We start from the raw sequence: 27,556 nt of genomic DNA on the forward strand, positions 1-27,556 counted from the left end.
GACTGGGAGCGGCTGGGTCATTACACAGATTCAATCTATTTCCTTAAATTAAGTATCCTCACACCTTCTTGTCAACTGTCTCAATGGGCCATCTGGATTATCACTACAAAAGTTTTTTCTCCTGCTGATAATAGCTCATCTTAACTAATTAGCCTCTCACAGTTTGTATGGTAACTTCCAACTTATCTGTATATATATGTAAATATATGTATATGTTCCATTCTATGCATCCGATGAAGTGGGCTGTAGCCCACGAAAGCTTATGCTCTAATAAATTTGTTAATCTCTAAGGTGCCACAAGTCCTCCTGTTCTTTTTGTGAATACAGACTAACACGGCTGCTACTCTGAAAACTAAGACCTAGGGGTGCCCCAAATTTCAGGTGCCCTACACAGCCGCGTATGGCTAAGGACGGCCCTGCGTGACAGTGGTCTCCTGAGGCCAGTGCTCCGCCTGCTGGACCGCACTGCCTCGGGCTCACCTGCTCATCAGCTGCCCTCCCGGCTGATCTGGGGGGCTCCGGGCCCACCAAGGGGAGTGTAGCTTCGACCCGAGCACCTGCCCCATGCGCTTACTCCTCGTGGTGCCGTGGCCTTTAGCTGCCCAACCCACAGCAGGGTGTGTTTGTGGTGGGTGTACCTCCCCTTTCCGTTGGGGCTGGGTTTGGCCTCGCTGCGCGCCAGCCGCGTGGGCGTGGAGAGGACAGGGAGAGGACAGAGCGGCAGCTACCGCCCATGGACCCCCATCACAGGGCGGGTAGTTGCAGCCCCTCCCTCCCCACAGATTTTGGGGGGGGCGTCATGTCCCCTGATTTGGCTTTGTTCCACTTTGGGCACCAGCCCACCTTTCATAGATTGTGACGGAGAGGGACCTCCTCCATAACACAGGCCCCAGAGCTGCCCTGGATTAATTCCCGGCTGGACCAGAGCAGATCTTCCAGACCCACGTCCGTGTGGGATTTGTAAACTGCCAGTGACGGAGAATCCACCACAGCCCTGGGCACGTTGTTCCAATGGTCAGTTACCTGCACGGGTAACAACTTGCACCTTATTTCCAGTCTGAATTTGTCCAGTTTCTACTTCCAGCCTGTTAGACCTTTGCCTGCTAGACGGTGGAGCCCGTTGCCAACGCGTGGCTCCCGCTGGAGGGATGGACGGACTGGGATAGTCACCCCTTCGCCTTCTCTTTGCTCAGCTAAAGAGAGAGACTCCAGGAGCTCAGTTGCGATAACCTCGGACCCCCCCCGGCCCCTGCCTCCAGTTTGCCGGCATCCTTGAATTGTGGGCCCCGGCTCTGCATGCAGGATTCCAGCCACGGTTGCACCAGCTCCAAAGCCAGAGTTTCCACAGCCCTCGGCCTCCATCACCCACATCTGGGCCCGCCGGGACTGACCCTCCCTGGCCCGGGTTTCCCCAGCTCCTGGGAACGGTTCCCGCGACCCTGGCCTAGCTGTGGGCTCCCAGCACTGCCCGGCCTGGGGTGCCACCTGCTGGCAGATGCCAGGATTCTTCTGCAACTGCTGGCTCTTGAATACTGCGTGCAGATGTGGTGGCCCCATCTCAAAAATATATAGATTGGAAAAGGTTCAGAAAAGGGCAACAAAAATGATTAGGGGTCCGTATGAGGAGAGATTAATAAGACTGGGACTTTTCAGCTTGGCAAAGAGACGACTAAGGGGAGAGGTGACAGAGGTCTATAAAATCATGACTGGTGTGGAGAAAGTAGATAAGGACGTGTTATTTACTCCTCCTCATAACACAAGAACTAGGGGCCACCAAATTAAATGAATAGGCAGCAGGTTTGAAACAAACAGAAGGAAGTCTTTCTTCACACAACACACAGTCAACCTGTGGAACTCATTGCCAGAGGATGTTGTGAAGGCCAAGACTATGACAGGGTTCAAAAAAGAACGAGATAAGTTCATTGAGGACAGGGCCACCAATGGCTATTAGCCAGGATGGGCAGGGATGGTGCCCCTAACCTCGGTTTGCCAGAAGCTGGGAGTGGGCAACAGGGCAACTTGATGATTCCCTGGGCTGTTCATTACTTCTGAAGCACCTGGCATGGGCACAGTTGGAAGACAGGACACTGGGCTCGATGGACCTTTGGTCTGACCCAGTGTGGCCGTTCTTATCTTCTTCTCTCCTCCTGCACCAGGGCTGGCTGCAGATTCCCATTTGCCAGGCTGTCTCTGACGGAGGCCAGAGGGGCTTCCCGTGGGGGCTTTGGTTTTATTCTAATGTAACGTAATCTATCGCCCCACTACCCTCTGTCCACCTTAATTGAACGGTCTCTCCATGCACATGCAGGGAAGCTCCCACGTGGGGCAAAGAGCACTGGGGGAGAGACCCCTCTGCAAACACAAGGCCCCTCAGGTCAATGAAGCAGCTGCATGAGGTGGTGGGAGCAGGGGATGGGACATCAGGACTCCTGGGTTCCAGGCCAGGCTCTGCCACTGACTCACTGGGAGGCCTTGGGCCAAACACCTTCTGGCCCATCCTGGGCATCTTGTCGGTCCCCTTCTCCCCAGTGAAAGGTCTGGACCCCTCATCCCCCTTGGCTCTCAGAGGTCAGTGGGAGGGGGCTGTTCTCTGCAGGGGGCTCGGAGGGGCTCAGCGGTGACTGATCTGGTGAAATATTAACCCTACCTCCCCTGGCGCTGAACAATGGATGCCTGTTCCCACACAGGACCCTGTGTGGGGGCCTCCCAGCCTCTGTGGGGTCCCAGAGCTGGGCTGGGGGAGGAGAGTGGGCACATTGGGGTGTCTCCAGTGGCCTCTCCCCTCAGGGCAAGTCCGCCCTTAGCACATCATCCCAATTGGCATCTCCTGGACAGCTGAGATCCTCTCCCAGCCGGAGACCCCCACAGAGCCCAGGTCTCCCCTCTTGGGGGCAAGGGCATGGGGATGCTGGATTACCCTGTGTCTGTCTTTGGGGCGCCCTCTTCATAGCTTCTGGATCCTTCCCAGAGTTAAGCAAAGGGAAGAGACAGTCATGGTGCTAGGGAGACTGCTTGGGGAGGAGGGACCTGGACCCACTGCCCAGCGGGGGTGGGCGGCGCGAGCGGACGGTGACATCAGAGCAGCTGCCCAGAGTGGGGGAGTGATGATGCAGGGGCAGGCGGGAGGGGGGCTTGGGGGGGTGTAAGGGGAGATATAAACCTCCGGAGCTGGCTCTGGCAGTGCAGATCACGGAGGGACTCAGCCAGGCCACCCGCACCCCTGTGTCGCACTGCGTCTCTGCACCGCACCCCGCTGGATCAGGGTAAGCCCACTGGGCTGGGACTTGGGGGGATTCAGTGGGAGGGGGGAATGGGGCCCTGCCCCCTCCTACCCGACATGCAGCTGGCAAGCCTGCCAGCACCCCACGTTGGTGCCCTCTGCCTAGGGCAGGGAGCGAATCTGCATTCGTGTTGTACAGCTCCATGCACATCTGCGGCACAGATGCCCCATAGTTCTGGAGAGTGCCCTGGGATTCCGGGGTGGGGAGGTGGAGGGCTGGCTCAGGGGGGTCTCCCACACCCTCTCTCAGTACCAATGCAGGACGAGCAGAGGCGGATCTGGGGCAGCAGGGCTGGGGGCATTGCTTGGCAGAGTGGCCGGTAGCTGGTGGGTCCTGGCGGGAGGGTTGGCTGCCTTCGGACACAAAAGGAGACGTTTCCTCCCCGGACAGATGGAGCCAGGGGCAGGGGCTCGGGATCGGTAGCTGGGGAAATGGAAACGTCTGAGCGTGTGGTGCTGGGTGTCCGGCCAGGTCCGTGTGAACGGGTGAGCGCGCGGGCGTGTGTGTGTGTGAGCCTGCGGGTGTCGGCACGTCTGTGATTGTGCGTCCGTGGTGCGAGTGGGGGTGCGAGCACGGGTGTGAGCAGGGGCAGATAGCTATGTGTATGCCAGCGCCTCCAAGGATTCACGTGGTGTACGTGCCGTTGTGTGTGTGTGTCTGCATGCACATACGCAGACGGCTGGGCTTGTGTGCGCGGGCAGTTGGGAGTGCAGGGCGGCTGTGACTGTTTGTGTGTGCGCTCACAAGTACAGGGCGGGCGTGTGCAATTCCCGCACAAGCCAGCACCATCTCCTTACGAATCAGGCACCCTCCGGTGCTCTCCTGCTCCAGGGCTGGCTGGCTCGTCCTCCAGCCCCACCGCCTCCCAGTGGACAGGTGGGCCGTGCGCTCCCTGAGCCCGGCTACCGCCCTTGGAGTAGTTGAGAAACCCAAGAGCCCCCTCCTCGCTCGCTCAGTGGCTCCCCCACCTCCCACCCCCTGTTGTCCTGGGGTCCTACCGGCTTCTCGCCTTGGGCCTGCCCTCTCCTCCCTGCACCCATGGCATACACAGCCATTCCTATGGCAACATGGCTGGGTCCCCCTCTCCCCTGTTGCCAAGGGACCCCTCGAGCAGCCGCCCGTCCGGCTCATTCAGCATGGCGCGAGCTCGCCCCTTTCCTCTCCGCCTGCCTTCGCCCGTCCCCACGCTGGCAAGGCCAGCCGGGCACGCTCCACGCCGGCGCCCCATCCAGCCTGTCTCTCTCCTCCCCCTGTGTGGTGTCCGTGGCCCGGGTCTCTCTCCCCGGCCCTGCGCTGGCCTCCCCTCCAGCCCCAGCCCACTCGGGGTGCCGCTTCGGGGGGCTGTCGCCCCATCTCACCGGCGTGTGCTCTCCCTTCTCTCCTCCTCCAGATGGTCGCCCCCCACAGGCGCTGGGCTTCCCTCTTCTCCCTCGCCTGCTGCATGGCCCTGCTCTTGGGGCACCTGGGCAGTGCTGCCCCGATGCACCCCAAGTACCCCGGGGACAATGCCCCCGTGGAGGACCTGGTCCAGTTCTACAATGAGCTCCAGCAGTATCTCAACATGGTCACGCGGCCCAGGTAAGCGGCTTGGCTAAGCCAGGGGGCAGGGCCTCCGGTCGGCTGCGCATCTCTGGCCTGGCCCCCCGGGATAGAATTGTAGAATCATAGAATCATAGAATATCAGGGATGGAAGGGACCTCAGGAGGTCATCTAGTCCAACCCCCTGCTTAAAGCCGGACCAATCCCCAATTAAATCATCCCAGCCAGGGCTTTGTCAAGCCTGACCTTAAAAACTTCTAAGGAAGGAGATTCTACCACCTCCCTAGGTAACGCATTCCAGTGTTTCACCACCCTCCTAGTGAAAAAGTTTTTCCTAATATCCAACCTAAACCTCCCCCACTGCAACTTGAGACCATTACTCCTTGTCCTGTCATCTGCTATCACTGAGAATAGTCTAGATCCATCCTCTTTGGATCCACCTTTCAGGTAGTTAAAAGCAGCTATCAAATCCCCCCTCATTCTTCTCTTCCGTAGACTAAACAATCCCAGTTCCCTCAGCCTCTGCTCATAAGTCATGTGTTCCAGACCCCTAATCATTTTTGTTGCCCTTCGCTGGACTCTCTCCAATTTATCCACATCCTTCTTGTAGTGTGGGGCCCAAAACTGGACACACTACTCCAGATGAGGCCTCACCAATGTCGAATAGAGGGGAACGATCACGTCCCTCGATCTGCTGGCAATGCCCCTACTTATACATCCCAAAATGCCATTGGCCTTCTTGGCAACAAGGGCACACTGCTGACTCATATCCAGCTTCTGGATTTCCTAGTCCCAGCCCATGGCCCCCGTCTCCCGTGGGGCCTGGCGTATCCATCTCAGAAGCCATGACTGGCTGCGTGTTTTTCTCCCCTGCCCCCCTAGATACGGCAAGAGATCCAGCAGCCGGACGCTCTGTGGAGACCCCTATGACCCCTCGGGATGCTAAACCCGCCAGGTAGGATCTGTTCTGGGAGGGAGCTCAGGAATGGGGCGTGCTTGCATACTGGTTCATCTGTTACCGGCAGGTTACCGGCAGACCAGTAAGTCAGTAAGGGGGGCCCTTCCCTTCAGCCCCATCCCACAGTGGGGGGTCAGCCAGAGCTGCCCTCGATGGTGTTGGGGAGACAGAGGGATTCTCTCCCCTCCGAGCTCCTACAGAACATGCCCCAGTGCTGCGCTAGGGGGTGCTGTGCTCCTGGAGGTGCTGGTTTTCGGGTGGGGCGTAAAAGGGAGGCCCCAACCCTGTGCGCTCATTGAAGATCCTGCGTTTGCAAGGGCCGGGCCGGGTTCCAAGCTGGGCGATCCCCTTCGGCCGCCCTGCGAAATATCTGGTGGTCGTGTTCTTCTTCGCCTCCTGCTCTGATGTGTTGTGTGGCAGGAGCTGTTGAGAAGAGGCCACCTTCCACCCCAGAGGCAGCGGGTGGGGACAGAGGCAAGGGCTGGGGGGCCGGTTCCAGGTCAATTACTTTGCTGGAGGACGAGGTGTCTGGCTGGTACCGAAGTGGCTCATGTGAGGGTGTCTCTGGCAGGCTTCGCGAGAGGTCCTGGGCTTTTGCTCTGTCTCCCTGCCCTGCTCAGAGCCCCGTTCTTACCCCAGCTCACTGCGCACCGGGCCCCTGCAGGAGAAAGTGCAACAGGCGTTGGTTGTGGGGGGCAGCGGGCGCACAGGACGGGCTGGGGGAGGCTCAGAGCTCTGCAGGAAATATCACAGAGAGGTTTGGGGTGTGTCGGACTGGATGGCAGCGTGGTGAGAGCAGGGGGCTGGGAGTCTCAGGACGCCTGGGTTCTATTTTCCAGTTCTGGAAGGAGAGTGGGCGCTTGGTTTATAGAAGGACCCAGGGTTCTCCTCAGATGTCTCTAAAGGAGTCAAGGAGGGATCTTGGCACCAGGAATCCCAGTTCGGCTCTGGGAAGAGAGTATTTTTAGTAGGTAGAAGAGGGGAGCGGGCGTCAGGACTTCTGGGTTCTATTCCCAGCCGTACCACTGGGCTGCTGTGTGATCTTGGGCGAGTCACTTCCCTTCTCGGGGCCTCAGTTTCCCCTTCTCTACAATGGGGATATCGATACTGTTGAGCCTCCAGGGTCCCTTGTGAGGCTGCGTCTGTACCTGTCTGCCAAGCGCCCGGATAGTCCCGGAAAAGATGCTGCATGAAGACAGTGTTTGTATGGCCAAGGGGGGGGGCCTTGGCATTCAGCGTTCCCACAGTGCCCGCTAGGTGGCACTGACAGACCATGTCTCCAGGGCTGGCATCGCACCCTTTGTGTGAGGAGGAGGAGGAGGGAGATGAAGGGGCTGCAGAGGAAGGAGACCAGGCCCCAGCCGTGGAACAAGCCCTGCTCCCCGTTCAGCCTTACGGGGCCAGGCGTGGGGCTTCCCCCGGGAATGAACCATGGAGCGAAAGGGACGCAGGGCTCAAATCAGAGCATTACAAAGGGCTCAGCTCCTCAGCAGCGTCATGGAGCAACCCCTGCAACTGGGAGGGCTTGACCAGCAGCGCTGGCGTTCCCCCAGCGAGCCATTCCCTCTCCTGGGCACTTCTCCCAGCTGCCTGGGTGGTCGGTGACAAGGCCGTCTGGTCAGTGTCATTGTCTGATGCTCGCAAACTAGCACAAGCTTCTCCTGTTTGGGGTTGTCATCAGCTGCAGGGGAATATCCTCTCTCTCTCTGTCCTATACCCACCCACCCCTCCATCCCTCCCTCCCCCCATCCCCCATCCCCCATCCCTCTCTATCCCTTACCCATCCCTCCCTCTCTATCCCATACACACTCACCCACCCTCCATCCCTCCCCATCCCCCCATCCCCCATCCCCCATCTCTCTATCCCATACACACTCACCCACCCTCCATCCCTCCCTCCACCCATCCCTCCATCCCTCTCTATCCCATACACACTCACCCACCCCCATCCCTCCCTCCCCCCTTCCCCCCATCCCCAGCCCTCTCTATCCCATACACACTCACCCACCCCTCCATCCCTCCCTCCACCCATCCCTCCATCCCTCTCTATCCCATACACACTCACCACCCTCCATCCCTCCCTCCCCCCATCCCCCCATCCCATCCCTCTCTATCCCTTACCCATCCCTCCCTCTCTATCCCATACACACTCACCCACCCTCCATCCCTCCCTCCCCCCATCCCCCCATCCCCCATCCCTCTCTATCCCATACACACTCACCCACCCTCCATCCCTCCCTCCCCCCATCCCCCCATCCCCCATCCCTCTCTATCCCATACACACTCACCCACCCTCCATCCCTCCCTCCACCCATCCCTCCATCCCTCTCTATCCCACACACACTCACCCACCCCTCCATCCCTCCCTCCCCCCATCCCCCATCCCCCATCCCTCTCTATCCCATACACACTCACCCACCATCCCTCTCTATCCCTTACCCATCCCTCCCTCTCTATCCCATACACACTCGCCCACCCTCCATCCCTCCCTCCACCCATCCCTCCATCCCTCTCTATCCCCATACACACTCACCTACCATCCCTCTCTATCCCTTACCCATCCCTCCCTCTCTATCCCATACACACTCACCCACCATCCCTCTCTATCCCTTACCCATCCCTCCCTCTCTATCCCATACACACTCACCCACCCCTCCATCCCTCCCTCCCCCCATCCCCCCGTCCCCCCATCCCTCTATCCCTCTCTATCCCATACACACTCACCTACCATCCCTCTCTATCCCTTACCCATCCCTCCCTCTCTATCCCATACACACTCACCCACCCCTCCATCCCTCCCTCCACCCATCCCTCCATCCCTCTCTATCCCATACACATTCACCCATCCCTCCCTCCCCCCATCCCCCCATCCCTCCATCCCTCTCTATCCCATACACACTCACCCACCCTCCATCCCTCCCTCCACCCATCCCCCCATCCCTCTCTATCCCATACACACTCACCCACCCCTCCATCCCCCCATCCCTCTCTATCCCATACACACTCACCTACCATCCCTCTCTATCCCTTACCCATCCCTCCCTCTCTATCCCATACACACTCACCCACCCTCCATCCCTCCCTCCACCCATCCCTCTATCCCTCTCTAGCCCATACACACTCACCCATCCCTCCCTCCACCATCCACCCATCCCTCCATCCCTCTCTATCCCACACACACTCACCCACCCCTCCATCCACCCATCCCCCCATCCCTCCATCCCTCTCTATCCCATACACACTCACCTACCATCCCTCTCTATCCCTTGCCCATCCCTCTCTCTCTGTCCCATACCTACCCACCCACCCCTCCATCCCTCCCTCCACCCATCCCTCCATCCCTCTCTATCCCTTACCCATCCCTCCCTCTCTATCCCATACACACTCACCCATCCCTCCCTCCACCCATCCCTCCATCCCTCTCTATCCCACACACACTCACCTACCATCCCTCTCTATCCCTTGCCCATCCCTCTCTCTCTGTCCCATACCTACCCACCCACCCCTCCATCCCTCCCTCCACCCATCCCTCCATATCCCATACACACTCACCTACCATCCCTCTCTAACCCATACCAACCATCCATCCATCCATCCATCCCTCCCTCCCTATCCCATACACACTCATCCCTCCCTCTCTTTCCCATACACACCCACCCCTCCATCCCTCCCTCCATCCATCCCTCTCTATCCCATCCCCACCATCCCTCCCTCCCTCCCTCCACCCATCCCTCCACCCATCCCTCTCTGTCCGATACTCCCCCACCCCCTGTCACGGAGTGTGGGGGAGTCCAGGCCCTGCACCCCTCTTCCTGGGATTCACTGAGACTCTCAGCCAGCCAGTAAAACAGAAGGTTTATTGGACAACAGGAACACAGTCCAAAACAGAGCTTGTGGGGACACCCAGGACCCCTCAGTGAAGTCCTTCTGGGGGAGCAGGGAGCTTAGACCCCAGCCCTGGGGTTCCCTGTCTTCCTCCACCCAGCCCCAAACTGAAACTAAACCCACCGAGCAGGTTCCCTGCTGCAGCCTCCGTCCACATTCCTGGGCAGAGGTGTTACCTCCCCCTCCCCCTCCTGGCTCAGGTGACAGGCTCTCAGGTCTCCAGTCCCCAGGGCACATTCCCAGGTCAACACTCCCCCCTCCCTGCTGCGTCACATCGTCACACCCCCCCCTCGCTATTCCATACTCACCCACCATCTCTCCATCCCTCGCTATCCCATACACACCCATCCGTCCTTCCACCCATCCATCTATCCCTCGGTATCCCGTGCACACCCACTCATCCCTCCCTCCCTTGCTATCCCATACAAATCCATCCATTCATTCCTCTCTCCATCCCAAGATCTTAGCAGGCTCTTGAGTCTAGCTCTCTAACCTCCACAACCTCTTCTCATTAAATAATGCAGGGTGGGGAATGAAATATCATTGCTACCACTCAGCTGGGTTGGGAACCCCGAGGAGAGTCAGCCCAAGGGACCAAGCACCCCGAGGACGGTGGAGGAAACATCTCTGCAGGGCGGCCGTTGGAGTGTCAGGAACAGAGGGTGGAGCTGAGGGGCGAAGCCTCTTTACAGGGGGCCTAGCTGCTGCCCGCACCTGCCCAGCGTCACACCTGCCCCATCACAACCTCCTGCAGTTCGACAGCCCTCAGGGAGGGGGGCTGCTGCTCCGAAGTGGCGGCCAGGGCTCGGGGGGCCCAGCAGAGCATCAGACCAGCTCACCCTTGGGAGGAGGGGACAAGATCCCTCCTGAAATTCCCCTTTCCATGTCTCCCTCTCGGGGCTGCCCCAGGGACAGCCACACCCTGCTGCGTCCAGCCAAGGGACCATGCCTTTAGCTCGCGGGGGAGGGGGCTGAAGGTCTGGGGTGCAATCCCCAGGCCCACCTGGGAGCTGGCTCGGTGCACGTAGTCTGCACTGAGCGTGCAGGGCTCCGAGGGTGGGTGGCTGGGGGAGACGTTAGCCCCCGGGGGGGGGGGGGTGTGAGCGGATGACACTGCTGTCCCAGCATCCCACCTGTCTGCCTGCAGGAGCTAAAGGCCAGCGGTGGCACAAGAACAAGTGGGGATAAACTGGCCGTGAGCAAATTCCGGCTGGAAATTAGAAATGGGTAAATTCTAACCGTCCGGGGGTGTGTGTGTGCGCGATTCTGGAACAGGCTCCTGAGAGGAGCGGTGGGAGCAAAGAACTTAAAGAGAGCTGGCCCCGGGGTGGGGGTGTCTCTCAGGGGGCCGATTCTGCCAGCTGGAAGGCCCCTTTGTGCTGGGAATAGTCTCCAAGCAGCCGTGTCACCAAACATAATTTTTAAAAAGTGCATTGGGTCCACGTCCCCACAGCACCCTGAAACAGCGGCTCTCCCAGCTGCTCCATGCTGCTGAACTGGGCGTTGACTCTGTCCCCTGGCAGGATACTTTCCATGGCAGCTTGAGCTATTTCAGCCCCCCTTCACTGTTTGTTTTATGGCAGTGCCTAGACGCTTCCACCCAGGCCTGGGTTCTGGGGTGCGAGGTGCTGTACAGTCCCAGCCAGAGACAGCTGATTGGTTCAGCGGACCCATCAAGCGGATGGGTTTCCCCATCGCGGTTGGCTGCGGTGGGGGATGTGAGAAGCAGCAGGGCAGAGAGGTCAGAGGGCATAAGGGATCCAAACCCCACTCCCTAAAACTTATGATTTGTATCCCCAGGCTTGGACCAAGTGCTGGACTCACACGCCCCAAAACCATGGTCCTTTAGCCCAGTGATTCTCAACCAGGGGCACGCGTACCCCTGGGGGTACACAGAGGTCTTCCAGGGGGTACATCAACACATCTAGATATTTGCCTAGTTTTACAACAAGCTACAGAAAAAGCACGAGCGACGCCAGTACAAACTAACATTTAATCCAGACAATGACGTGTTTATACAATAGTTTTATTCCAATGGATTAATTTTGATCATTGTATGGTAAACACAAGACAGGGAGCAATTTTCCAGTACTGGTGGGGACGTGACACTTTTGTATTTTTATGTCTGATTTTGTAAACAAGAAGTTTTTAAGTGAGGTGAAACTTGGGGTACGCAAGACCAATCAGCCTCCTGCAAGGGGTACGGCAGTCTGGAAAGACATTAGAAGTTTTTAAGGTCAGGCTTGACAAAGCCCTGGCTGGGATGATTTAGTTGGGGATTGATCCTGCTTTGAGCAGGGGGTTGGACTAGATGACCTCCTGAGGTCCCTTCCAACTCTGATATTCTATGATTCTATGATTTACACAAGGAGCGTGGGGGGACCCCCTGCCCCGCATGAATCAGGAGACCTGGCGGCTCTGCAGGGTCCTGGATACAGCTTGGCACTGTCCTCCGAGAGCTGCTCTGGGGGTCCTGGGACATGAGTGGGGGAGGATCAGGGGAGGGGGAGAAGCAGGTGTCGGAGCAAAGCTGGGAGGAGACAGGTTGGGTGCAGGGGAAGTATCGATCTCTAACCCAGGCTAAAGCCGTGGGGCTCTTGGCTGGAGTGTCCTGGGGCTGTGACTGCTAACAGAGGTGGCTCTTTACCCTGGACAATGGAGGCTTCTGCTTTTAGCTCCAAACCCCTCCAGCTCAGCCCGCAGAGAGGGACTCGGCCCAGGATGCCCTTACAAAGGGCAGCAGGCTTGGAGGACAGGGCAGACGGGAGGGATAGGGTTGGGGGGAGACCAGGGGGCAGGAGATGTGGACGTGGGGTCACAGCATCCCTAGGCTGCGGCGCCGACTGGGTCTCTTGGATCCTAACTGAGTCTTTTTGGTCATTGCAGGGCATGATCCTGAGCGGAAGCTGCCTTGGGGTGAACAGGAAAAGGCCTAGGGGTGGAAAAACCCAGCCCCGGCGCTGATCCCTCTGTGATTCTCCTCTCTTCCTCCCTCCTGAGCCCCCCGGGGCCGCCTGCTTCAGAAGCAACCAACACCGTGCCACCTTCTCTCTTTGTCCCTCGGTTCCTGGGTAGACTAATGTGAATAATGATCAGAACAATAAATCTGGGTGGAAGACGCATTCGGCTTGCTGCTCTTTGATCTGGAGCGAGGGGAGCGCAGACACCCAGTCGTATGGGTGGTGGTGGTGGGGGGGGGCAGCACGGCTGTGGGGTGTCAGGGGCTGGGACATCTTGATGGCTGGGGCGGGGGTGTGCGTGTCTGTGCGTGTGTGTTTGTGCATTGACAGCAGGGTGTCGCAGGGGGCCCGCTGAGATTCCAATCACCAGGGATAGGGGTTGCTCTTTACCCCGGGGGGAGGGACCGTGAAGCCAGCATCCGCTTGGCAGGGGCGAAGGGCCAGGGGGCAAGAGGGGTATCACTGAGGCCCAGGGCAGCTGTATGAGAGGGGGGTGAATGGGCTGGTGAATGGTCCCACAGCAGGGTGACCCCCTCCATGGGAGCATGTGCCCGTACTTCCCTGGGGTAGGAGGGAATCCCCTCACCCTCAGGGCCTGGAAGGTCTGGCCCCATTGCATTGGCACACGGAGCCTGGTGTGCGTGTGCGTGTGTGTGTGTGTGGGGAATGGAAGTCAAGCCCTAGACCCTCTCCTCGTGTGGAAGTACCTTCCCTGGCCTTTGTCTGGACCCACAGCCCCACGCCTCCCCCCAGCGCCCGCCGAGCAGGCTCCTGGTGGCTCCCCCCCATCCTAATACCCAGTGCAGGGGCAAGCAGAGGGGCAAGGAGCAGGGTAGGGTTGATTGTGAGGAACCTCTGGTATCCTCCCTCCCAGGCCAGTCCTGGGGCCCATGCCTGTCCGCGTAAACTCTGAGGGAGGGAGGGGGACAGCCTCATTGAGATCTCAAAGCGCTTTGTGGGCAGGAATGATCAGCACTTCCCTGCCAATTCTGGGGTTGGGGGGGAACGAGCCGATCCCCTCCCACCCCCCTCTCCTCCGTTGACTCCTTCGCGGTCCTGTTTCCCCATTCCCCCGTCCCTCAATGGACCCTCTGCTCTCCTATCCTCCCATTCACGCCCCTGCTTCCCATTAACTCATCCAGCCGCACCCCCTTCATTCTGCCCCCACCGCCCCTCAGGGCCCAATCCCACAGCCTTAGCACGGCCTTGGCTCCGTCCTCTGCCCCGTCCCCTAAAAAATGACCCTGGTGCTCTTTCAAGTGGTCTTTTGGAAACACAACCCCCCTCTCCCTTGCACCCTTTCCCCCCCCAGTTTGCTGGAGGTAACTGATGCCCCAGCAGCCCCTGCTTGGCTCAAGTCAGGTCTGCAAGGGTGGGGCAACCAGCTTATTCACACACCTGCCTGCAGAGGCAGGCTGCGGGCCCCCTTGGGAGATCTGAGACGTAGCCTGGGACGCCCCCAGGGGTCCCTGGACCCCCGGTTGAAACCCACTGGGTTGAAAGGGACCGGCCAACAGCCCGGCCCCCGGCTCGGCGGTGGGACCCGGCCAGCCCCTTCCAGCGGCGTTGCTGCTTTAAGAGCCCCAGCGGCAGCGCGGAGGCTGGCAAGCGAGTGGCCGCAGCGGGAGCGGAGCGACCCCAGCGCCGCCCCGCCGCGCATCCGAGCCAGACCGGGGGCCTTGGAGCAGCGCCGCTGGGGCAGGTAAGAGCCCCCCCCCCCGCCTTTGCCAGCTGCTGGGGGGGGGTCGCAGCAGCTAAACTGACACCCCCCCCCGCAGGGCTGCTGCTGGGGGACCCCTTTGATGTGTCAGTTTCACCCACCTGGGCTGGTCAGTTTCCAACCTGCCCCCCCCCCATTTCCACACCTGGATCCCTGCCAGGAGAAATGCCTCCTTACTTTGCCAGCCGGGCGCTGGGGGAGTTTCAATAGGTGCCCGGCGAGCTGTGTCTCTGACCATCTTCCTCGCCTCCCGCCGGGGCAGCCGGCTCCCCTTGCCCCCTCCCCAGCCCCCCGTCCCCAGATCCCCTTGGCTTCTCCCCCCTTCCGGCCAGGGCTTAATTTGTAATGAAAGAGGCGCAGGGAGGGGGGCTCAAGTAATTTTTTTTACATTCATAACTGATGCAGCAGGCCCCGAGTGGCCCCGGGGCCCTGAACTGCCCAGCCCCGAGTGGCCCCGGGGCTCGGCCCTGCCCGGCCCCGAGTGGCCCCGGGGCTCTGAACTGCCCGGCCCCGAGTGGCCCCGGGGCTCGGCCCTGCCAGGCCCAGAAGTGCCAGGGCTATGAACTGCCAAGCCCAGAGGTGCCAGGGCTCAGCCCCTGGCACAAATTAAGCCCTGCCTCTGGCTTTGTGTGGGCTGCAGAATTCCTACTATTGAGAGAACCGTCTCTTTGGTTTGTTGGCACGGATTTTTTTTTGCGTGGGGTGGAGTGGGGTGGGGGAATGGATTTTATTTTCTCTGCTGGTGGGTTTCACTTCCCCAGCTGTGTCCCTCCCCGGTTAAAAATGCTAAATTTTGGCTTCCGGCTGTGTGTCACTTTGGGCATGTCAAAGAGCAACACGTTGTTACATAAGAATTAAAGTAGCTGCTTTCTGAATGGGCTCGGGGTGGGGCGGGAGGGGGGGAAGGCTGGCTTCCTAGCTCTTGGTTTGTGTCCCCCCTTCTTCCCAAGCTGGCGGGGGTGTGTCGGTGGGTTTCACATCCTGATCCAATTGTGAAGCTTGAAGTCTCGGCTGCCAGGTTCCAGAGATTCCGAATGAAAGAGCAAATTACCTAGGCCGTGTAAAGATTGGGCGGGGACGGGGTTACGATGAGCTCACTGCCAGTCGCTTCCCCTGTACGCAGTGACGTGTTTACACACAGACCCACGCTGCCTCTCGCCACCACTCCAGTCTTTGGGCCCTGCTGGCGCTGAAGAATGGCTGGATTCAGCCAAGCTGCCCATCTGGGCAGGGGTTCAATCCGCGGCTTTGTTCCCCTCGCTGTACGTCTGCCCCACAGAACAGCTCTGTGTCGCTCGCAAGCTGGTACTTTCCAAGCGGGTCCCAAGAAGACATTCCCTCCCTCAGCCTGTCTCGCTCATATCCCGGGACCACGGCGCTGACTCTCCCGTCAGAAACGTCTGCCCCCGTCCTGTGGTTAGAGGCAAGGCTGTGGGGTGGCGGAGAGGCAGCGCGAAAGAAATGAAATGCAGTGAGAGACGGGCAGCGGAAACCCGCCAGGCCTGATTCCCTGCTGCCCGTGCTGTCCTTTACCCCCATGCAAAGAGTAGCACGGAGCACCATGCAGCCGGTGCAAATTAGCAACAGACAATAGAAACAATCAGTGATTCATTAGAAACGGAGAATGGTGTGTCCTGGCTCCCCGTACCCTGTTCTAACCACTAGGCCGCACACCTTCCTGGATCTGGGCATGGGACCTAGGATGGAACCCTGACTTCCGTGCTCACTGGTGGAGCCAGAAAACACTGGATCTCCTCTACGCCCAGTCTGTTGCGGACTCTACGCCCACCGAGCTGTCCTTAGTGGAGTCTCTGACTTGTCGGCTGCGTGTTCTCCCCTTCGTAGGATATCACAGGGTTGGACGGGACCTCGGGAGGTCATCTCATCCAACCCCCTGCTCAAAATAGAACCTATCCCCAATTTTTGCCCCAGATCCCTAAATGGCCCACTCAAGGATTGAATTCACAACCCTGGATTTAGCAGGCCAATGCTCAAACCGCTGAGCTATCCCTCCCCTTAGTGCACTCTCCTTGTCGTGACACCTGGCTGGGACGGATCCTGCACTGTGAGGTCGTGTCAGCGTCCCCCCCGGAGCAATTAACGCGTGCCTGCTGCACCCCGGGAATGCGGATGGCTTTCTGATGTGGCTGCAGCCGGATTCACACACCAGTGCTCTAAGCTGGGACTCCCACTCTGAGCCTCGAAGGAAGCACAGCAGAATCCAGGCACCGGGGTCCCAGGGCCAGGTGTCGTGCTAAGTGTGCTCCAGGATCTGCCCACCAGGGCCTAGTACCAGGACTCTGCAGTGCGGTGCTCCTGGCAGGGCTCATTCCCAGCCACAGCCGCCAGGGGGCAGGCAGCACATCCCAGGGCGGTAGGATGAGGCTACATGGATTCATCCCCACCCCGGTGCTGTCACGCCAGGCTTCGTGCTCCTAGCCTCTGGGCTCAGCCAGATCTAGGAGCTGTCGCAGCTACTCGTGCCCCCATGCACGAAGATCTGCGGTCCCGATCTTGGGCTCATCCTTCTTCCATCAAGCTGCCGCCCCGGAGCCGTCGCTGGGAGCAGATAGCTGCCCTGTTTGCTCGGGCGGGCCTCGCTCATTCTCTGGCTTGGAGTGTGCAACACTCTCCATGAAATGAACTCTGATTCCATCCTTCTCTTGGAAATTCCCTCTGCCTGTCACTCGGGGTTCTCCAGGCTGCGCCCCCCAGTGCCAGGGATGGAGCAGAGTGGGACACGTCTAAGCTCACTTCAGCTACGGCCGAGAGAGATGCTCACCTGGGCAGCTGCCTGATGGCTGCTCTATCCCCGACCAACCATCTCCAGCGGTGAATGGCTCATGCGGACCACTTGGTATGCTCTTCAGGCTCCTCTGGGAGCATCCCCCATCTGCCACGCATGCTGCCTTCTGAGTCCAGAGCACCCCTGGATAAGTATCCCTCCCTGTGGGATGAAGTGGCTGCACTGACCAGGAGATTCTGGGTCTGTAGCAAGGCCAAAGGATGTGGTGGGGGGATGTTTTATTATTTATTTTGATTTCTAACTCCTCAGTTTGCCTGAATGTGGAACTGCTCCATGTGCTCTGACATCAAGGGTATGTTTAGTCTGCAGAAGAGAAGAATGAGGGGGGATTTGATAGCTGCTTTCAACTACCTGAAAGGGGGTTCCAAAGAGGATGGATCTAGAGTATTTTCGGTGGTAGCTGATGACAGAACAAGGAGAAATGGTCTCAAGTTGCAGTGGGGGAGGTTTAGGTTGGATATTAGGAAAAACTTTTTCACTAGGAGGGTGGTGAAGCACTGGAATGGGTTACCTAGGGAGGGGGTGGAATCTCCTTCCTTAGAGGTTTTTAAGGTCAGGCTTGACAAAGCCCTGGCTGGGATGATTTAGCTGGCGATTGGTCCTGCTTTGAGCAGGGGGTTGGACTAGATGACCTCCTGAGGTCCCTTCCAACCCTGATGTTCTATGAATCTATGACAGTGATAAGGTTTCTATTTGTCCCTGCCTCCTGGCTTTCTTTGTTAGGGCCTGCTGGGTCCAGCAGAGGAGTTGGCTGGTGTGATGAGACATGGGTTTGTGCAATGCTGGACTGGCAGGAGCCTGCACCGGGGCAGAGTCCAGATCGGCTCGGGCACAGTACCACCGGCACAGCATGGCATTCAGGCTGAAACTGGTATCTGCCCCATTCACTCTCCTGAGCTTCCCCCCCCCGGCCCTGCCCCCAGACCAGTGTGCATGTGGCTTCTTGCCAGGGAACATTCCAAAGGCACCTGCCCAGGTGGGTGGGGCGGGAGAGAGAGTTAACCCTTAAAGCACAGAGCAGGGAAGGTGTCCTAGCCTGGAGGGCCCAATTCCTCCCCCCGCGGCCTGAAATGTGACGTGTTTGTTGGTTTGCCCCAAAAGAGTGAAACTGATGCTCTGGCAGCTGCTAAGCTGAGACCAGGCGTGTTCATTTCACAGGGAGCCGGCTGGATTCCCAAGATGTGGGGGGGGGAGGGATGGGGTGGGCTGCGGGCGGGGAAGAGGCCTGGAGTTTGACAGCAAGAGTGGAGCAAAGAGGCTGGCTGGGGATGTGTGCATGCGAGAATGAGGAGCTCATCCCGGCTCTGTGGAGAGGTTGTTTCAGCTATGGGGGCCTTTCAAAGCTGGGGGAGGAGGGCTTGGAGGAGAAGCTGGTCTGGATGTCGCCTCCTGGCATGTCGCTGAATCAGGGAGGAATTTGACGCTGAGTCTCTGCCCTGAGGAGTTCACAGCCAGTACGTGGGCAGGAGGGTGCGGAGACCTGCGGCCCCCGGAGGCCAGCTCCCAGCACGCGGGGGCTACAAAGCCTGGCAAAGCAGCCTTTTCGCAATCTCCCCCCACGGCATGGGGCTGTTGGATGGGCCTGCATTGCCCCTGGGTGGAAGGGAAGCAGGCTGACCGGTTCCCAGGGTGCTCAGGTGGATCTGGATCACCTGCAGCAGCAGCAGCCCCGGGGGCCTCTCCAGATGACGCAAGGGACGGCTGCAGCCCTGATGGCCTGGCAGGTGCGGAGGTGGCTGGGTGATGTCCTGCAGCCCACACGGCTTCAGGAGCAGCATCACTTAGCCCTACAGGGCCTGGCCCTGTCCTGGACTGGGAGAAGGGCCCACGGACCCTCCCGTCCCCTGCCCTCCCCCACCAGCTCGGATCCCTAGCCAGCTCCCTGGCAGCATCTCCAAAGGTGACAGCCAGCTGTAACCTTGAGGGGTGGGCTGCGGGGGGGGGGGGGCTGTGCTCCAGTGTTGCTATGGCAACCAGGGAATTAGCATCTCCTCCGTGTGCTGGCGGCTTGTCTGTGCCGTGTGGCCGTGTTTCCTCTGAGCAGCCAAGTCCTGAGAGGACGCAGGCCTGGGCCCGCTCCCGGCTCCCGGGGCTGCTGCGTGCTCAGCCGCCCCCTTCTTCGGCAGCTGGCTCCGGGCCGGGATTCGGAGCTGTGAGAGGCAGAGAGAACCATGGGGTCTGGCTGTGTCCGGCCGCCTGGATGGCTGCGCCCCCTTTGCAGGTGTCATAGACAGGTCCTGGCTCTTCCCTGCCACAAGGGGCGCTAGACGGGCGAGGCCTCATAGAGGGCAGCCTGCTGTTGCTCCGGGGTCCTGAGCCCACTTGACTTTTTTTTTTAAACCCCCTTGAGTTCACCGGCCCCGGGAGGCTGGAGCTGCCGTGGACGGGTGGGAGCGTGGGGTGACGGGTGGCTTTTCAGGGCATGGGCTCCCTCCGGCACTGAAAGGGTGAATGCCATTCCAGGAGCAATCCCCTCCCGGGCAGGATTTTAGGGAAACAACGGCAGACAAGGCTCCTGTTGTCTCCCAGCAGGGGGCGCTGGGTGGGGGGGATGGAGCCGGAGTTTGCTGTGCGAGGGGGGGGGTCCCAGGTATTCCAGCCCCTTCCAGCAGGGGGCGCTGTGGGGGACGGAGCAGGAGCGCTGGCTGTCGGGAAGGGGTTCCCAGGTATTCCAGTCCCGGACCCCCCCAGCAGGGGTGCTGTGGGGGATGGAGCAGGAGCGCTGGCCGTGGGGGAAGGGGCAGCTCCCCGCTGCTTCTGCCTCAGCCTCACCCTGCAAACATCCGTCCTTCTGGCACAGGGTGCCCGGTTAATTCAGCGTCTCCTCGGCTCCTGCGCGTGGAGGTGATGCTCCAGTGACCCCCGGTGGGAAAGGGCGGAGAGTGGCTCTGAAGGCGGGCGGCTGGTCACTATGTCCTGTTTCTCCTTATCCCTCTCCCTCCCTCCCCACTGGCAGCCGGGTGGCATTACTCACTGGGCCCTGTTGTGCCAGGCCTCCGGACGGGACTTGTATGCCCACAGCGGGGGTAGCTGAGCGAGGGAGTTGTTAGACTGACGGTCCTGGGGCTGTAGGCTTCCCCCATGTAGCTCCTTTCTTCTGTGTCCTGTGTCCCACCCTTGCCAGTCCTGTGCCTCCTCCCGCTGGCCCCCTGCCTCTTCCCCCTGCCCCTTAGAGGGACTGGCTTTCACCCTTTCCTCTCTCCGCAGATCCCTGTGTGTGCCCGTTCAGAGAAGCGCTCGCCACCTGACGCCCCAGCTCTGCCCGAACTGCGCCAGCTGCCGAGATGCCCGTGGCTGCTACCAACTCCGACTTGGGTAAGTCATGCCCTCTCCGGGCTGGAATTGTAAAACATCACCTGGGCCCTGCGTTCCTTTATGGGCACAGGGCACCCTCGGGCTGTGCCCCTGAACTCCCATGGGGCTTGGGCAGCTCCCCACCGAACGCTCGACATAGGTGGACACTGGAGATGAGCCCAAGTTTGGACTCAGATAAGAGCGCCCCACAACAAGCTCTTGGGTGTGAGGGTTGGCCCAGAGGGGGCAGGTTGACCGACTCCGTCTCTACAGATCTGGGAGCTGGGAGAGGAGACTGTCCCGTAACAGAACGTCAGTTCCCTCTCCACACTGGGGCTCCCGCCTCTGCACCCCCATGTCCCTTGGATTGTCTAGCTGGACTCTAGAGGTGCCTGCTTCATCTCTCTTGTCAGGAGGATGGTTTATTAGCAGGGTTACGGGAGAGGACTCCAGGAGCTTTCTAACCTCACTGCATGGGGCCATCCAAGCTCCCGAGAGCTCTGTTTGTTCCTTGCGCTGCAGGAGCAGCTGGCTGCTGGCGGGGAATGGAGGGGACATGTTCCCAAGTCAGAGGAAGGACAGCTCAGTGGTTAGAGCCCTGGCTTGGGACTCAGGATCCCTGGGTTCAATCTCCAGCTCTGCCACAGACTACATGCGTGACCTTGGGCAAGTCACTTAAGGCCAGATTTTTAAAGGTATGTAGGAGCCTAACTCCTATTGAAGCTGATGGGAGTTAGGTGCCCAAGTACCTTTAAGAATCTGGGCCTGTCTGTTCCTCAGTTCCCCCATCTGTAACGGGCCTAGGAGGATAAATACCCTAAAGACGGTGAGGCACTCAGAGGCCACGGGAATGGGGGTTATAGGCGTGTGTGAAATGAACGACCTGACTTCTGTGCCGGGAGCTGTGTTTTTGGGGCTGCAAAGCTCGGCCATTCGAACAGGGGCGCCAGGATTATTCTGGCTTTGGGGTGCGGGGGGCGTGCAGGGCACCAGGCTGCGCTGAACACTCACCCCCCTGTGAGGTGATGGGGGTCAGCTTCATTGTAGGGGACGAGTGGCTGGGAGCCAGATCTCCTGCTGTCTCCCCGCCTGACCCCCGCTGCCTCCCCTGGAAGGGGTAGGGACGATGCCGCGGTCAGGGGCTGGCACTGCAGGTTTTGGCTGAGGCGAGACGGAGGCTGGATCTGTCGGTGCCCTGGCTTCTCTGCCATCAGGACAGCTGGCTGCGGCTGCAGAGGTCGCTTCCCCTCCACCTGCATGCTGGGATCCTGGCACTGACCGCCGGCACTGCCGGCTCGCGGGTGTCTATGGAAACCCAGCGGCAGAAATGAAAGAGGCTGCCCGGAGAGTCTGGGCTGTGCAGCATCTCCCCCCCCGGCCCCACTGGAGTGTGTTACCCCCCCAGGCTGCAGGGGACGGACAGAATGGGGCCTGAAGGAGGGGGAATGAGATCGGGAGGGGGCAATGGGAGAGGAGCAGTGCAGGGAGAATGGTGGGTGTGCGCCATGGGATGGGGAGAAGGGCTTTGGGGGAGTGAGGAGGGTTCAGGGCGGGGGGGGGGGGTTAGAGGGAGGGTCTGTGTGTGTGTGTGTGTGTGTGTACACAGCTTCTGCTCCCTACCTCCCCGCCTCTAACCCTCTTACATTTAATTAAACCTCTTCTCTTTCGCTGGTGATTACATTGTAGGCCAGGCAGGAATCCTGGTGCTGTGCTTTAATCCGGTTAATGGCACACCCGGGCCGTGAGGCTTGGCGTGACCCCCAAGGCCGGAGGAGGGCGCAGGGAGCGTGTGCGCGTGGCTTGGGGAACAGGCGGGCACACCTGTGGGGGCGTGTGCCCGTGCAGCTGAGCGTGGGGGCGAGCGCACGGCTGTGCACCAGAGCGTGGGCACGTGCATGCCCGTGCACCTGAGCATGGGTGGAGCATTTGAACGGGAGACCTCTCAGGAGCAGCCCAGACACTGCAGGGAATGGGGTAGGGGGCCCAGTAGGGGGCACTCTGCCCTCAGAGCCAGTGCTGACACCCCCCCCCCCACCCCTCGTGCATGGGGCTGCTCCATCTAAAACCTAAATCTGAGCTTCTGGGCACGTGTGTTCCTCAAGGGTCCTGTGTTTCCTTTGCGAAACTTGGGGTATTAACTTGGCATCTAGGCTGTTTCCTGAGGCGGGAGACTCCATTCTGCCCCCTGTGGTTTCAGCTGGAGGCAGGGCGCTGCAGGGAGCTGCTAATCCATCGCTGTGTTGCACCCCAGCACTGGCTGCATCTCCGGGGGGGGGGAGGGGGTTGTATCGCACCCGGGGGCCTCCCTTGGGGGGAAACAGCTCGAGAAATACAGAGAGGGTTGAGCAGGGTCTCGGGGCCTCTGTGTAAAATGAGGCAGGACAGCCTGTGGGTCAGGCATGGCTCTGGGGTTTTGGGGAGCCTTCCTTTGCCACAGACTCCCTGCGTGAGTCACTTGGTCTCTCTGTGCCTCTGTTCCCCGCCCTGTAATAGGCTGAGCAGAGCCCAGGGGGTTCAGGAACAGCAGAGGTGGGAGTGCTGGTTTGCAGAGAGACCAGGTACATTTGTGACACTGGTGTTACCTGCCTCTGAGTCCACCTGGCTTTCTGAGGGTTAATTCCAGTCTCAGACAGATTCTGTTTCTCTCCATTCCCCCTCCAACCCCCCCCAGAGGCCAGTCATGGCTGGAAGGCTGAAAACTGGGGGGGGTTGGGGTGGGGTTGGGGGTGGGAGGAGCAGGTGTGGGTGAGAGTGAGGTTGTCAGGCTGGGGGCAGCAGTGTGTGTGTGTGTCCCCAAAATCCCAGAGCCAGGTGGGGTGAGAAGGCTGGGACCCCAGAGCAGACAAGGTGGGGTGGGAAGAGGGTCAGATGGGGGAGTGGGATGGGGTCAGGCTGGGTGGGATGGGAAGGGGGTTGGGGTCAGAGTGGGATCAGATATAGGGGGGTGGGATGGGGTCTGGGTGGAGTGGGATGCCGGTCCGGCAGGGGGGTGGGATAGGGTCTGGGTGGGGTGGGATGCGGGTCCGGCAGGGGGGTGGGATGGGGTCTGGGTGGAGTGGGAAGGGGGTTGGCGTGGAGGGGGTGGGGTTAGAGTGGGATCAGATATAGGGGGGTGGGATGGGGTCTGGGTGGGGTGGGAAGGGCGTTGGTGTGGAGCGGGTGGGGTTAGAGTGGGATCAGATATAGGGGGGTGGGATGGGGTCTGGGTGGGGTGGGATGCGGGTCTGGCAGGGGGTGGGACGGGGTCTGGGTGGGGTGGGAAGGGGGTTGGGGTCAGAGTGGGATCAGATATAGGGGGTGGGACGGGGTCTGGTTGGGGTGGAGGGGTTGGGGTTAGAGTGGGATGTGGGGTGAGGGAGTTGATGGTCAGGCAAGGGGGTGGGATGGGGTCGGGGTGGGTGGGAAGGGGGGCGGGGTGGGGGTGGGGGACAGCGAGGGGGGCACAGGTGATTTGGGGTGGGAGGGGCTCGAGCTGGGGTGGGTCGACCTGTCCCTTTAAATTTGTATCCGTCCTGGCTTAACGTCCTTGGATGTAATCCCTTCCTGCTGCCATGGCAACGAGGGTATAATCGACCCAGTGCCAATGCCGCCCGCCTTAAAGGGGTTAAGGCACCAAGGCCCCCTGCCCCTGGGGAGGGACTCGGGACGGGGCCTCTCCCACCTGCCGGGTGCCTGGTGCATCATCCGCTTCCCCCCCGCCCCCGTGGTCCTGCTCATCCCCCGCCGCCCTGACGCCCCTGCTGGCAGGAAGGGGTTAATAATTCAGGGTGGGGCACAAGGCTGACCCCCTGCCGCATTGAGAAGGGGGCAAAGGCAGGGAAGGGGCAGGGGGAGTGGCCACAGCCCTGGGGAGCAGAGCCCTGCGGGCAGGCTGAGCTGGACGGGTCTGGGGCTGAGCCTGGCGTGGGAGCCATGTGGGGCGGGGTGTGTGTGTTGGGTGGGGGTCTGTGTGTGTGTTTTGTGTAGCTGTGTGTTTGTGCACCATGTGGAGCTGTGGTTGTCAGTATGATCAGTTGTGTGTGTGTGTGTGCTGGGTGGGGCTCTTGTGTGTGTATATTTGTGTGCCATGGGAAGCTGTGGGGGCCACTGTGATCGTGTGTGTGTGTTGCATGGGGCTCTGTGTGTGTTTGTGTTTGTGCACCATACGAAGCTGCGGGGGCCACTGTGATCGTGTGTGTGTGTGTTGCATGGGGTTCTGTGTGTGTTTGTGCACCGTGTGAAGATTGTGCATGTGTTGGGTGGGGCTGTGTGCTTGTGTGTGACAGTGTGGGTGCTGTGTTTGGTGGGTGAGAAGCTGTGGGTGTCAGTTTGATCAGTTGAGAGTGTGTGTATGTTGCGTAGGGCTGTGGCCTGTGTGTGTGTGTGTGTGTGTGTGTGTGTGTACGTACAGGGAGCGGGGAGGATCCTATGTGGTCGACCTTTCCAAAGGTTCAGTGCTCCCAGGTGCCCTACTTCACCCCTTCCCTGCTGCACTTTCCATGGGATGCAGCCGCCAGCCCCGGGACCCTGAGCCTCATTCTCCGTTGCCTTGAGTAGTCGTTTGTCCGAGTGGAGAAAGGGGGCAGTCGTTCCCATTGTGGATGTGAATGACTGCAGGGGGCGTGGGGCGTTGGAGAGCCGGACCCGCTGTGTCTCTGTGGGCCAGCCCGTTCCTGTGCACGGCTGGGGGAAAGCACCTTGTACCTCAGCTCTCTTGGTTACTCTGTGTGTGTGTGTGGTGGGGGGTGTTCACTGAAAAATCCCAAGCCTGGCTACAGAATAATGATATTCAGCGCTGGCATTGGGCTTCTCCTCCCTAGAGCTCAGAGGGGTGCTTGTTGTTAGTCCCCATTTTATACATGGGGAAACTGAGGCGCAGGGCGAGGCAGTGACTTGCCCAAAACCTCAGTGGCAAAGACAGGAATAGAACCCAGGAGTCCTGATTCCCAGTCTCCCTGCTGGAACCAGTGGGAGGTAACTGGCAGTAGAACCTAGGTGCCTTGATTCCTAGTCCCCTTCTGTAACTACTAGGCCATGCTCCCAAGGGCTCAGAACAGAGTCCAGGAGCCCTCCCTGTACTGCTCTGTCCATTAGGTAACACGCGGCGCTGAGAATCGAACCCAGGAGTCCAGTTCCCAGGCCTGTACTAAGTCCACTAGGACTGCACCTGCCCCAGGCTCCAGTTCCTGGTGCCGATCCACTCGCTGGCGGGCTTTGCATTGGCCGGCTGGCCCCTCCAGGCAGCAGGACTGGCGGGGTCACAACTCCCCGCTAGGCAGCTGCTCTCGCCCACCTTTGCCATCTGGTGCCCGCACTTCCTGTGCCAATCACGCTGCCTGCAGCCAAGCTGTCTGATTGGCTGGCATTTTTGGGAGATGCCTGGTCTTCTCTCCAGCCAGTGGCTTCTGCCTCCTCCGCCCTTCCCCACGTGGCGAAAGCGTCGGGCTCAGCCCCATCCATCGCCTGGGCGGGCGAGCTGTCAGGGCAGTGGGATCTGGAGACGGTCGCCGTGGCAGCCAGCTCGGGTACCCGCGTCTCTGAGCAGCAGTGCGGAAGCCTGTTTCTGAGCATCCCTGACCGCAGCCATGAGCAGCAGCCCCGCCAGTGGCGTTTCCTTGGAGGGGATCTCGCTGGATTCCTCCGAGGAGTCCGAGCTCCGCAGGGAAGGTAGGGATTCTCCGCCCCAGCAGATGCATGGCGGGGGGAGGCTGCTTCTGGCATCATGAGGGGGATTGGCTCCCTCCCTCCCCCCCGCCTTCCCTGCTGCCTCCAGGGCTGTGGTCCAAGCTGAGCTGCGACGTGAGATGTCAGAGATGCTCAGGTGGGAGAGGAGAGCTGAAAACAGGAGGCCAGCGATGGTACAACTGAGCTGGCTAATCCCCCAGCAAAGGAAGGAAAAGGGACACCGAGATGGGTTGGGGGGCAGAGGCTGTGCTTGAGCCAACTCTGCCCCCAAGGGAACCACTGACCCCCTCCCCCATTTCCCCACTGCTCCTTTCCCCTAGGGGTGCAAATCTAGGTTCTGCTCACCAGGAATGGGCACTGGACGGGTGAGATGCTGCAGGCTGGGATCTTTGCCCAGATGGCAGCGCTGCCTGGAATTTGGGGGGCAGAAAGGGGGTGGATCTCTGGGGGGATTGGTCCCCATCATCATGCTTTTCCCATCCCTTCCAAAGAGATAAATGGCTGGGGGGATATTCCCCACCCCCGCTATGCAATAGCTTGTCTCTGGGGGTGTGGGACACATCAGTTCAGCTCCCTCCTACCTCTGTATTGGCACATTAAGGCACTGTTGCTAACTGGGGCGTGGGGGCTGGGACCACGGTTTGGGGGTCTCCCTGTGCCCTTGGCTCACCCCGGGGTCTGTACTGGGGAGGGGGTTCGTATATATAGTGCAAGAGCTGGGTGCCAGCAGGGGCCCTTTGCCTTGCTGACCAGGGCATCACTCGCTCTGTGGGTGGCTCTGCACACACTAGGGTGCCCCCATTGACTCGAGTGGGGTATCACTGTGGGCAGGAGTTGGTCTGTAGTTATTAATACGGGCATTTGGGGGAAGGAAAATTGGATCCACCTCTCTTATCTCCACTGAAATGCACTGGACTAAAGGGGCTTCTCTGGGGGGCAGGCTGGAGGTGAATGGGATGGGGGCCGCCAGCATGCGTGCACCTATCTATTCTCCCTTGATTTCCCTTGAGTTGATTTCCCTTGAGTTTAGACAGTGGTTTATGAACGGGCAGATGCAGTGCTGGGAGCAGCTGCCTTGGGGGGTCCCTGAGGTGGTGACGGGGGGGTTGGCGTCCCTGACTGGAGAATGGTACCTACAACAGCCTCATAGAGGAGGGTGCCATGGGTTGTTTCTCTCCTTGGCCTTTTGCCTCTGGGGCTGCTGGGCTTGGAATTAACCAAGGATCCATGCATCAAGGTGTCTGGTGCTGAAAGCCCGGGTGGCCTTGACACCCACCGCACTGGTGGACACAAGGGGCTCTCTTTCTTTCAGGGATAGCGGTGGAATAGCAGGAGGTGCTGCAGATCATCATCAAGGTACCTGAGGTCCATAGATGGCTCAGGTCTGAGGGGCGTCAGCAGAGCTGGGCGTGGGGCTCAAGACTGGACAAGCAGGGGGCTGTGGGTTGG

At 59.9% G+C, this 27,556-nt stretch overlaps 2 protein-coding genes across 5 annotated transcripts in view; both read left to right on the top strand.

Annotated features, from left to right (window-relative positions):
- The first annotated feature begins 3,185 nt into the window (after positions 1-3,185).
- On the top strand, positions 3,186-12,769 carry LOC141978650 (pancreatic polypeptide-like). The gene is made up of 4 exons (XM_074940938.1): positions 3,186-3,263; positions 4,672-4,859; positions 5,703-5,775; positions 12,550-12,769. The coding sequence occupies exons 2-3, from the start codon at positions 4,672-4,674 to the stop codon at positions 5,764-5,766; spliced, it is 252 nt and encodes an 83-aa protein (XP_074797039.1). The 5' UTR covers positions 3,186-3,263; the 3' UTR covers positions 5,767-5,775; positions 12,550-12,769.
- A 1,425-nt stretch (positions 12,770-14,194) lies between these two features.
- MPP2 (MAGUK p55 scaffold protein 2) overlaps positions 14,195-27,556 on the top strand; it is a 42,989-nt gene continuing 29,627 nt past the window's right edge. For 2 of the 4 annotated variants that reach the window (XM_074940445.1, XM_074940446.1), the window contains exons 1-2: positions 14,195-14,325; positions 20,357-20,464. In XM_074940445.1, coding sequence (XP_074796546.1) covers positions 20,434-20,464 — 31 coding nt within the window. In that variant the 5' untranslated portion in view covers positions 14,195-14,325; positions 20,357-20,433. Of the gene's footprint in view, positions 14,326-20,356; positions 20,465-25,817; positions 26,090-27,556 lie in introns of those variants that run through there. The other 2 variants (XM_074940443.1, XM_074940444.1) reach the window with 2 other exon arrangements.

This window comes from Natator depressus, chromosome 27 (assembly GCF_965152275.1).
Source record: "Natator depressus isolate rNatDep1 chromosome 27, rNatDep2.hap1, whole genome shotgun sequence".
Lineage (NCBI taxonomy): Eukaryota > Metazoa > Chordata > Testudines > Cheloniidae > Natator > Natator depressus.

What these genes read in the sequence shown, in the direction of transcription:
- LOC141978650 (XM_074940938.1), top strand. Translation starts at nt 4,672, where the DNA reads ATGGTCGCCCCCCACAGGCGCTGGGCTTCCCTCTTCTCCCTCGCCTGC. An exon ending in AACATGGTCACGCGGCCCAG is followed by an intron (nt 4,860 to 5,702) that starts GTAAGCGGCTTG and finishes CTGCCCCCCTAG; the next exon opens with ATACGGCAAGAGATCCAGCA.